At 43.6% G+C, this 12,610-nt stretch overlaps 1 protein-coding gene across 1 annotated transcript in view; it reads right to left on the bottom strand.

The window, feature by feature from the left end:
* LOC144168154 (arylsulfatase B-like) overlaps window positions 1–12,610 on the bottom strand; it is a 192,754-nt gene that overhangs the window by 87,298 nt on the left and 92,846 nt on the right. The window contains exon 3 of the mRNA XM_077697199.1: window positions 669–828. Coding sequence (XP_077553325.1) covers window positions 669–828 — 160 coding nt within the window. The remainder of the gene's footprint in view (window positions 1–668; window positions 829–12,610) is intronic.

Here is a 12,610-nt window from a genome sequence, read left to right as displayed (position 1 = left end):
AAGAGTGCTGTGAGAGCATAGTTACTGTCCCACGCTATGTAAAAGCTATTGTTAAAACAATTGTGAAGCAAACTTGGCGAAAATTGTGCTCAAATGCAAATCAGTTTTAATAAACAAATATATGTTCAATTTTTCCTTTGTTTACCGTGCCTACCAGCACCCCCTCAACGCTCCAGTTTAAAAGTTCAATAAGAGGTCCTCCAGCATGATAAATTAGTTTGCCCTATATCTCCTTGAAAGTGAAATTCATTACTTAAGGGCCTTCAGCATGGCCGCAATCTTCGAAACTTACCGCAACACTTCTGTTCACTCAAAGCAAACTACAAAATATGGGGAGCCCTCAAAGCAAGCGTGCTGGCACTTTTAATTCTTTGACTAACCCATGTCTGCACTGCCATCTTTAGCTTTTAGCCATTTCTCTTCTCCGCATGTTTTAATTATCCCTGTAGTGGCACCCCAGAGTATTTATAAAGACATGAGTGAAAATACTTCTTTATTTGGCAATACCTTGCTAAAGCTCTGCTCATATTTTAGTGGTGTAGAAAAAGCGTAATGTTGGGCACTATTGAAACTATACTGGTGCTTCACGGCCACTTAACCGGTGGCCAATAAAAACCAGAGAGCGAGAAGACAAATGGCCAAAATGGTCAGAAAGCCGTGTTACTAACCTGTATGGATAGGGTACAAACCCGTGAGGAGCGCAGCTCTTGATGGTGTGCATGATGGTTGCGCGTAGAAGTTGTTCAAGATAATGCCGTCAGCAGCCAGTGCGTCCAGGTTTGGGGTAGGAATTTGAGTCGAACCATGGAAGCTTACATCATCCCAGCCCTGAAATGTTTTGACACTGTTAGCGGTAGCAATTGTGGTGTGGCTTTTTAATGCCCGAACACTTTGCGATTTATGGGAAGGAAAACCCCGCGTTGGGATTAGAAAATGCACGTGAATTTTCACGTGCCTGCAAGCAAAGCAGACTTTGACATGACCATAGCTCTAAGACAAGACATGTGGTGACAGGCAAGAGTATTAGCCTCTATTTCATATTCAAGCCACAAGTAAGCTAACCTACAAGTAGGGTGGCTTTCGGGGGCCGTATGTCTCCATACTCTGCTTTGAATGCAAAAACGTGAGAGCTATCCTTGGCAAATGGTAGTGCTGCATCACGCCTGTGTCAAGCCAGTATATTGCACTAGATTTGTAGCTCATCCGTGCTGAGTATTCAATTGCTTTTCGATTGGGAATCAATGAAGTTCGAAAGAGAAACAAAAGCTAAACAAACACTTGTCACTTTATTCCTGTGCACCGCACGTCTAGCTATTTTTTGTGCGAAGTTTAGTACCAACCCGTTTAACTTCCAACACTTATAAATCAATTAAGATGCAGAAAGGAAGTTACTGATGTACATGCTTATTTCAGACGACACGAAAATCAAATTTGGCCGTTCCTGTTTTGCAAACGGTGTGTACGAGATACTACACTCCAATCAGCGAAGTGTAAGATGTGTTCAGGAACATTTGAATTCCATACACAGGAATGTCCTGAATAATTATGTGGTATACAGAAAGCACACACTCTTCTGGTGGTGCGGCCACAATCGCGCGGAAATCCTTAGCACGCCACTCTATCACTCTGAACGCGTTCCTTAAGGCTATAGCCGTTCGAGCAGTGATATTTAATAGGTTTCTAACGGTATGCTCCATTTACATTCCTCCAGACTTTGTACTTTCGACTCCTGATTTTGAGGCGCGGTTGACCAGCTTCCAGAACCATGCATCGTCACAGGCGACATGAATGCGCACAATTCTCTTTGGGGCTCTTGCGGCACGGATGCACGAGGTCACCTGATAGAGAAGTTTTAACATCCTCTAGAGAATGTCTTTTCAAGAAAAAAACATGGTTTTCAAAACAGCGCTTTAAAACAAGACAAGCAACAAACTAACCAGACAGGACGAGCGCTGAATATCAACTGAGATTTATTCCAAACTTAGAAACACTTACACATAAAGCATCGAATCGGCGCATGCGCTACGATGACAATCACATCCAAACACTGGTTGATATAACTGGAAGGATTTTCCCTTGCCCCTGCGATTTACTCCAATGTCGCAATACCAACTCGCCGAGCAATCCATCCTGCTGCAACACAAAACAGCCTACATACCATAATTTCCGATTCAACCCATACTCATATCTTGACTTGACGATAGGTTGCGCCGTTCTCGTTTCTTGTCTTGAGTAGGGCGTGAACACGGACCCACACGGTAGTGACCCCTTCCCTACCTCACTTATACATATAGGGAATAGCCCAAGCAGTCCATCTTCCCATAATTGGTTCAATAAAGCAAGAGCAAACTGGAATACATTTACAGATACATTTAAACTGCACTACGCATTCATATGATATCTAGACATTGAAGAAGCTACGCAACTACTCACGGCTCACATAATCCACGCTGCCAAAAAGTCCATTCCCCACGCCTCTGGTCCTGCGCGCACCCAGACGACGCAGTGGTGGAATGAGGACTGCAAGCCGGCGCGAGAGGCCCAGAACAAGGTGTGGGGTGCCGTTCTTTTGTACCCTACGTCGCATAACCTTCTGTTTAAAAAAATAAACAATCTCCCCGTAGGGAACTGTGTGGTGATGCAAAGTATCTCGGAGTTCCCAAACCTCCCGTAGCGGGCGCGGCCGCTTTCGCGGCGTGATCGCGTTGACGAGCGGCATCCGTATCCGCTTGGCGACTTTGGTGTGCCAAATCGGCTTCGCTTTCTCGCCGTGTGGGATCCGCTGTTCGACGCTGGCATATCGAAGCGGCTTCACTTTCGCCAGTTAGCTGACAGAATTGTTGGCGTCCATTCAGTTAATCGGACAAGCAGGAAGTGAGGGAGCAGCGTGCAGAGAGGAGGAGAACGCGCGCACGCTATCGCACAGGTAGCGTGGAGAGATGGAGAGGAGGAGAGCGGCGTTATCGCACATCTGGTTGGGAGAGGGGGAGAGGTGCAGACGGACGCCGATGGACGGACATAGCCCAGAGCAACATATGCTTTGCTTCTAAAAGAGGAAAGCCAAACGTTTGAAAAACGGGTGCATCATGAGGCAAAACGACATAGTTTTCACTCTTTCATAGCATCAATAAACTCATACACAGACACACGCTAGGTATAGATACGTATACGTAAACTTAATAGGCAACAAACACACAGCCTGCCTCTGGTAATCACAGCAGGGGACACACTCGACGACCACTCTAACACACTTGCACAAGACTTCGAACACGTGTCCAGTTCAGCGCACAACACCAACACTTTCACAAAACACTATCTGGCTCCGAAAAAGCCATTGCGCAATAAAAACAGTTTAACCACTTCCTATGACTCGGAGTTTTTGTTTCATGAGCTGAGGGCTGCTATACACATGTGTACACCCTGAATTCCAGGCCCAGACAACATCACACATACAATGATAGAGCAGATACACCCCGACACTCTTTTAACACTCCTTCCCCTTCACAACAAACTACGGCTTTCGGGGAAAATTCGCAATTCTTGGAGGGAGGCCATTGTAGTGGCTTCCCTGAAGGACGGGAAGGACCCTTCCTCTCCCGCCAGCTGTCGATTCATCGCCCTAACAAGCTGCCTGTGCAAGCTACTCGAGAAAATGATCGACAGAAGACTTGTGTATTTCTTGGAGTACAATGGTCTTCTTGAGAGCTGCCAGGTAGGCTTGAGGGCGGGGCGATCCACCAACGTCAACTCGCTGCGTTGGAATCCTTCTTAAACGTTTCCTTCGTTCATAAACAGTTTTGCATTTTAATCTTCCTTGATATTGCAAAGGCCTATGACAGGGCCTGGCGATACGACATCTTGGATAACCTGAAGTCATTCGGTGTCTGCTCAACATGCTCAACACCCCATCTAGCTACGTGTCTGAACGAACTTTCAGTGTAATAATTCCTAATCTAATTTTCAATGCATATGTTCAGAAGAATGGCGTGCCTCGAGGTGGTGTATTGAGCTGCACACTCCTCATAATGAAGATGAACTCGCTCCGCAAGGCATTCCCACCAACCATTTCCTGTTTAGTTTATGTATATGATGTTGAAATATCTCGATCTATGAAGGTCAAGTCCAGCTTGGCGTGAAGAAACTTGCTTTCTAGGCGGACACAAACGTTTTTACTGAACCATGAAAAAAGCGCTCGCGTTGTGCTCATCAGGATGCGCGGGGTCCACCTGGGCCCTCACATTAGTATAAATATGTGTCAATTGCCGATAAAATAGAGCACAAGCTCTTAGTTATTACTCAATCACATGCTGCCAATCACCCCACAATTAAAAACTACATAAACAAAAAGGCCTTAAACAACAAACATTCCTTAAGTCCTCTAATACTAATTATACGGTGTAGACAGCTTCTTTTGTGTCGATATACTGCCTTGATAGGATTGCGGACCAAATATGGCGGTATTGTATTTAGGTCAGCAGCAAACATCGTGCTCCAAATGCTAGACCCAAATCCGAATCTTCGCCTTCGCCTTCCATTCTGCGATTTCCGCACTAGCCCTCTTGAGGGCCTGTATGTTGACTTTGACAAATGGTGCCGAGGGCATCAGCGGGAGTATGGTTACTTGCTATATGTATCTAAGATCGTGTCTCTCCCCAACCATCATTTTAATCTTATCATTAACGGTACATAAAACATACAACTCTTTTTAAAGCGGCACTCGATTTTCTTCCTTTCCATCTTAGAGTGACAGAGGAGGCCTCTAAGTTAACGGTTGCCCTTTCAAACAACGGCAAGGCCCGCATCCATAACTTCTTTCCACTATAGGGTCTGCACCCTATATCATGCGACCTGTTATTCACGATGGTAGCAAAAACGATGTACCAAGCAGTGAAATTCTGCAGCACTTCCTGTTTCTGCAAGACCAGTACCGATGCACCGAATTCTATAGTTATACGTCGAAAACTGGTTGCACGGTCTCTTGTGCAGCGCACAGACCAAACGTTAGTGTCACTAAAACAATGAATTTTCAGAGCACTATTTCCCCGGCAGCAGCGTATGGTATCTGACTCATTTCAAATCACATCATCACAAACAAAATACCTAAATCAATTGTGTACACAGATTCCGTAACCATTGTGCAGGTTATCTCGACTAAAATCATTCTAAAACTCTGTGGTCGTTTTTCTTTTAAAGGTTTTATTAACTGCATTCACCTGAAATCTTGAAATAACTATATTCGGTGCATTAGGGCAGCGTGGAATCCCTGGCAATAAGGCAGCCGATCAACTGGCACCTGCGGGTGCCGTCATGAATACAGTCGACATACCAACACTACCTTACATTGACACCGAAGACACACATCAGAAAACGGCTTCGTAACACATGACAATCACATTGGAGGCAACAAACAGAAAACAAACTACAAATAGGAAAACCACACCTTGAACGATACACAACTAACATACACAACAGACACAGTGAAGTGGCCTTTGCTAGGCTACGGATAGGTCACACATATGTACAGCACTCACCTGCTCCTTGTGTCTTAAAGCCCCCCATGTAGGAGGTGTGTGAAGAGCCTGCCGGCAGTCCACATACTAATTACATGCAATGCACTTGACACAACGTGACACAAACATTTCCCAGAACTCTACATAGGACACACTTCAGTGCACCCACCATACTTTTTAGCGGACGAATGTTTTCTGTCAAACGTGTTTTTGGTTCTCAGCAGAGATACATTTTGTTCAGCTCTTGTCTTATCACGCATGATCATCCTGGTCATGTACGAATCTATTTCCATTGTCCTTGCTTTGTGTCACTATTACTTTTTCGCATCAGTTTCAGTATTTACGCTTACACTACTTTTTAAATAAGTAGTTCTTGGCGCTCTTTGTCCTTGTTGACCTTGCACCTTTAAATGCCAACCATGATAATTTTTGCATACGGTGTCCTCAGCACAGTAGGCCAAAGGCACGCGCTCCTGGTTGCACCGGAATATCAGATTGAGCAGGTCACCGAGGTCACCAGTAAGCAGCTTACCCTTACGCTCGCCAGGAGTGAGGAAACAAACGGAGTATAGTTGTCGTGAGTTAGAACTTCCACTCTATATTGAGTAGTGTAGTAAGGGAAACTTCTTTCAGTTAAGAAAATTTAGGGAATGGTCAATAACAACAGGACACGTGCCCTGTCGAAACGTGTACGAATGCAGTCTCCATTTAATGGATTGGTTTATGTGGGGCTTTGGAATCGTTAGAAAGAAGTGCTGCTATTCTTCACAAAAATTAGGAAACAAGTACGCATCATGGGACTGCCTAGGTAGATAAGTACTTGTGTTGCCAAGCTGAAATTGTGCCAGGAATGTGATTGAGAGGCAATAACGATGACCATCTAGTTTTACCAGATACCTGTTATCAGTCGGAACTCCACATGGTGTTCATCTGGGGTGCTGGCGTTGACCGCTCGGCGAGAACGCGAATTCCAGAAGCTACGATTAGTAGTTCGGGATACATACGTCCTTGGAGCGTGCTATCATAGCAAAAAAATCGGAAAGTATTTAGCAGACGCACGTCCCCATTGGGTATGGGACGGCCCGATGTTTATCCCGACGTTAATTAAGCCTCGAGGGCTAGCATCTTCAACGGGATATGGTATCTTAAGGTAAAAGCGATTACGCCATCTCTCGTCCTCAGCCAGACAGGAAGTTTGCTATGAGTACTATTGCAAACCCTGCCCCATGGAGAAAACAGCTTCCGGTCATGACTACGTGTAGTGTGGGCAACACTAAACGCGAGAACCGAATATAATTAGGATAATACATTCGAAATATCGAATGCGGTTTCTGAGTGCTGAGCTGTAGTTCAAGCATTTCCAAGCATCTCAAAAGCTATTTAAAGTACGGTACGTAACGGACACCGCTCGCCAATGTTTTCCCACATTTCCTGGGGTATCAGCGGATTTTAATTGATCCACTTGACACGAAGGCCGGTGCTTCCGGCGCATTATGCGGCGACCAACATGCGAAATTGAGAGCTTTTTAATCATTCCAAGATAAAATACTAGCATGGCGCTATAACACAGCAAAAGATGTGACTTGAATTATGTTGTTACGTTGAGCAGGACAAATAGGGCGAACCATGATTTACGGGTGAAGAGCAATTTATTTACATTATTTACAATGCGTTCACCTTTCATTCCAAAAAGGGCGCGTGCAGCCATACCTTTTTGTTGTCAGAGGCTGGAACCACAGCGTCATGTTTCTTTGGCCCCTCATTCTTCACATAATTTTTCACCTTCGCAAAAGCTCTTCATATTTTATATTACTCTATTCGCTGCAACAACTTACGTATGACAGCCTAGCTCACAAAATTCTTGCACGCACCATACCCGGAATAAAGCATAATACCCAAAAAATTTTGCCCATGTAATAGCACGAACTATATTCCTAGAATAATCCAACTGTTAAGAAGCAACGTGCGAACTTATGAATTGGAACAAATTCGTTATCAACAAGAACAGTTCCCTAGATCCACTGCATGACGAAGGCAGCAGACGAAGGCAACCGCTCCGGTCTCGCGCCGCCCAAGTCAAGTTTTTCCCTGCAAAATTTCTTATCTCGCTCTTTCATCAAGCAATTGGCCTTCCTCTTTTCTAGTCTCGTGTCCTGTTGTCCAATCTGTCACCCTGGTAGACCCTCGACTGTGATTTCGCCTAACTTCGTAGCACTCCCAACTCACTGTTTTTTTCTGTATTTGAAATATGATACATCTAGTTCGTTGCCTGATCCAGGTTGCTCGTTTTCTGCCTTTATGTGTTACTCCGATCAATATTTTTTCAATGGCCCGCTGTGCTGATCTATAATTGTTTTCCAGTTGTTTAGTCAGGCGCCGAGTTTCCGCTTCATATGTCATCACCTATAGGGCGCAATGAATGAATATTCACCTTTTGAGTGATAAAAGTAGCTCATATTTCAAGGTCGGTGACCGTTAGCCGATTACACCCAAGCCTATTCCCAATCTGCGTCAGATTTTTTTCTCGCGGGTGGGGTCAGCACATATGACCTGACCGATGTAGTGCCAATCTCTAACTTGTTCTAGCGTTTTGTTACATATGCTTAACATGGTGTCTTCGGCATGATTATTGAGTATTACTTCGATTTGTTCATATTACTTTTATTTTAAAGGTCTTGCTATCTGTATTTATATTTTCAATCTTTTTTTAAGTGCTCTGCGACTCGCTTAGCGAGACTTTATTGTCTTCGGATTTAAACAGGCTCAATTATTCTCCGTTTATTTGTAATTCAGTGTTTTCCAAGTTAACCTTCCAGAATACCCCTCCATACAAGATGTGGGCAGTTTTGGCGAGATGGGATCCCCTGTCATGCTACCTTACTCATAGGAACATTGTTGCTTCGCTAGTGCAAGATTACCCGGCGCGTAAATCCTTATATAAGTCGTCTAGGATTCTCACGTACATCTTCTTTGTGCCCTATTCTTTGAATGCTTCGAGAAGTACTGTGGAAACGCTTTTTTGAGGTGTTTAAATGTCATTAAATGGGTTTGCTTACTCTGCTGAATTCTTCTATCACTCGGTTGACCACGTGGATATGACCAATTGTTTAGCATCCTTTCTAAAACCCAGCATCTCCTCTGCGTTGACGATGATCGAGGCTATTACTTATTTGCTTAGCTATTACTTTGATAAATAGCTTGTATGCCACATAGAGCAGGCCGTTTGGTCCCTAGCTCTTATCATCCCCGGTGTCCCCTTCTTTGGAATTTGAATTACGTTGGTGTACCTCCAGGCTATGGGCACTGTAAGAGCCCTTAGATATTCTCAAGGTAGTGCTGTGAGCTTTTCAGTACAATATCTTCTCCTTCCTTTAAAGAATTCTAGGGTTTGCCGTGGTCACATGCAGCTTTACGTGCTGTCATATCTTTGAGAACCTTTTTAACTTCCTCTGTGGTGATTTGTTGGACTCCGTAAGCTAAGTCTGTACGTTTATTTGTAACGTCCCAGGTATGTAGCCTGGTGCACAATCGTTCTGGTACTTAAATTATCTTGTCCATGTTTTGTGTAACGTTGCCCTGCTCGTCTTTGAGAGCGTGCAGCCTGTCTTTGCCTAAAGCTAGCTTTTTCTTAGTTGCTTTCAGGCTTCCTCCTATTTCCAGTGTTTCTTCGCTCACTATCATGTTGTATGCGTTAATTATGTTCGTTTTGCTTCTTAGAATTGTTTCTACAGCGGGGGAACTAAATTTATTCCACCGTACTCGAAAGGTTTATGTTCTTAGTTTCGCAATGTTTCTTCGTTGTGTGACTTACTTTTCAGTTGTTTTTCTAGGGGCTGGTTGTCGCACAGCTAATTTTTACTTTTGTCAAGTAAGACATATTGTGAGTCAACGAGCTTATAGTGTGGGTTTAGATATTTCTCTAACCGCTCCCTTTTCCTGAAGCTTGCTTCAATTCTGATTTCGAAGCTTTGTAATTGGAGCAACCTTGAGAGGAAAGAAACGGTTAGCAGAAAAAAATAACGCATCTCCACGAAGTGAATCATGACGAGTGGGCGAAGCACAGGGGATCGTTCTTACCGTAAATCAGCCTTGAAGGTGCTTACTGCTGCGAAAACGATTTCCAATCCAATGTAATCCATTTCAGTCCGATCGAAATCTGATTTAATTCAATGCAATCCAATGCTTTTCGCGCATGCGCATCACGGCTGTCCAGGAGCACTCTCTCTCCGTCTCACTCTCGCTCTCTCTATCTTTCTCTCTCTCTCTCTCTCTCTCTCTCTCTAGAGCCTCATGTGAACTTTTTGTTTTGTTGTGAACTTTTTGTAAACCTTTTTTTACAAATGTTTCGATTTCCGCGGGGATGTGCGTCCCTCTCTCTCTCTCTCAGCGTTTGTGAACCTTTTATTTTTCCTTGTGAACCTTTTGTTCACAGATGTTTCGATTTACACGGTGCTTTGTTTCTCTCTCTCCCCCTCTCTCCCTAACCATTTGTGAACCTTTTATTTTGTTCTTTTTGACCTTTTGCGAACCTTTTATTCACAGATGTTTCGGTTTACACGGTGCTGTGCCGTGAGCACGGACGCCGGACGCCTGACAGACGAGCCTCGGCCTTAAGGGGCGTCGCCCCTAATATCCAATCCGACGCTTCAAGTATTGACCCACAATATATTCCGGTTGATGGATCAAAAATCAAACTTTTTCTATTCCCTAAAACACACTAAGTTTATATTTCTCAACAGTCAGGAAAGATTCACTTTTCCTCTTATCCCTCATGCGTTGCCGGAGCGTCTTAACTGCGCGGTTCCCCCGAAAAGATGTTAATATAAAATTTAAAATCCACGTTATGCGTGCCTAATAAATTCAACGCTATGGTGTGGGCAACAAAATCTGTGGAGAATACCTTGAAACAACTGTTACTGCAAAATAGAGCGTTGCACATGGCACGCAAACTTTTAAGCCTTGGTCACACCTGATATTTCTTTTTGAACAATATTGAAAATTTATGTCACTTTAAGCTTTCCTGTTCTTTTAAAGTAGAGCTAAGCAGAAATAACCAAACATCAGAAGGCTAGAAAAGTTGACAGAAACCACGCTTTTTTACAATATCCACCATACTAATGTTTGGAAGTTCCCCATATGTCAAACAATGTATAAAAAAGCGATGCTTATACACTCTCTGCCCACCATGCTGATCGACCTGTAGAATTCGAACTTTGGCAAAAGTATCATATGCTACGGTATTTGAGCCGACGTTTTGTTGAGATCGAGCTAGAAACTCATTGTTGTATCATTGCTATAATTTTTTTTTAATATTTCTTGTTTTTACGGTCCATGTGACCAAGGCCCATGTGACCTTATTTTGCGTAATACCTATACCCCTTTGGTTAGAAATACTCTCGACATTTAGGGAGGGTGGTTTTATGGTGCAATGCTCAGTGTTATTTCGTTAGAATATTCGCTACATTTGTCTTACGCTGCTACATTTGTCCTTGTCTTACGCTGCGCAAAAATTCTGCATGAATTCTGAGTACCAACTAGCTCGCCTAACGGTGTTATTACATTTGCAGTATCAACAATATCCTCTCTACTGGAGAGGATTTATGTACACTGCACGCAGTAAAGGGTGTTTTATAAAGTAAAACCGCTTTGGGGTTTCTTTACATAATAAACTAAGTGGCAGCGTAGCACAGCAGCCACAAAGGGTAATATTTCTACGCAGGCCTTTGAACCACCAACAGTGAAAACTTCGTGCCAGTCATACAACAACCTCCTGAACACATTTCCTACACGCCTACATTATGCACAAAACACCCGATTTCTTTGGGCTTCACTCGGCCGTTCTTACCTTCATTACAAGTTTCAAGCAGACCTTGCACGAGCGCCACAACGGCGATATTTTTTGGGGCTCAAACTTAACGTAAATACCAAAAACAAGCTCATTTGTATCAGCACAATGAAGGAGTGTCGTTAAAAAATGCGGAACCCATTGGGGCAAGGTATGTTTAAAAACGCTCAATACAAAACAACATGTGGCGGCGCAGTGGTTTGTATACATCTGTGCGCGAAAAAGCGCCAGAACTAGTAAACGCGGAGATACTGCATTGACAACCTATCTGCAGCATACAGGACGTTCCTACTTATAATAAATATTTTTTAAAAGTTTCGTTAGTTCCCTTCCGCGAGAGTGGTCCTAACCCTACGATCGCCGGTATCACTGGCTCAACGCGGCACTCTAAGCTTGAAAAACCTCACCTAAATGAGGGCTAAATGAACCGGGACAACTGCGTATTCTTTCGGGAAAACAGAGCAGCGTTTGTAGGCAAAACCGCTGTATTAGTTATGAACGCCCGTCTAAAGGTATTCCCATGGGATATCGCTCAAACGGTCAATACATTGAGTTGAGTTTGGATGAACTCGCACTTTATTCAGAAAAATTAGTCACAGTCTTGAGCAATAAAGAACGTTTCAGTCAATATTTGTTTCGTTTTTGCAGTAAGGAACAGCCTCAAACTACTTAGTTTTGTGCAGGCGTTCGGGAAACATGGAGCCACAAAAAGGAAAAGCATTTAGTGTTGTTAAACCGAGTGAGTGCGACAGTGTTCTTGGGTTTGGCAACACATTCTTACCAGTTCGTCAGCCAGAATGAATATTATGTGAGGAGAATGTACGCTTCCTATTGACGGGTTCCAGAATGGAGCAAGCAGGAGCAGCGCTTTCGGCAAGGTGATCATCTGTTTACGGCAAACAAACATCATGGCGAAAGCGTTTTATAACTGTAACACGCAAGGTTTTCACCAGTCTATCAATAAAAGATTTTCGGTTAGAGGGCGCCTTACACCACCAATATAAATACCCAAAATTCTTGGCATATCCCGAAATGTTCAGGGCAGTAGCCCGTTTCTTCTGTGCAAATGTTCGCTATTTATGTTAACACTTCCTAGCGTCATCCTCTTATGTTTTACGAAGCCGAAATTTTCTAATAAGGAAAGCATTACGGCCAAATTCTTGCTCGTTTTCTACTAGCAAATATGTAACAAATGCATGGTCGAGCCCTGGCTTTGTGTTCATGTGTGGGTTGAGCTGTTTCTAAATTACAGTCA

This window comes from Haemaphysalis longicornis, unplaced genomic scaffold (assembly GCF_048455015.1).
Source record: "Haemaphysalis longicornis isolate Haplotype H1 unplaced genomic scaffold, Haemaphysalis longicornis Haplotype H1 scaffold_2, whole genome shotgun sequence".
Lineage (NCBI taxonomy): Eukaryota > Metazoa > Arthropoda > Arachnida > Ixodida > Ixodidae > Haemaphysalis > Haemaphysalis longicornis.
The sequence above is the reverse complement of the archived record's forward strand: the minus strand, read 5'-3'. Positions and strand labels throughout refer to the sequence as shown.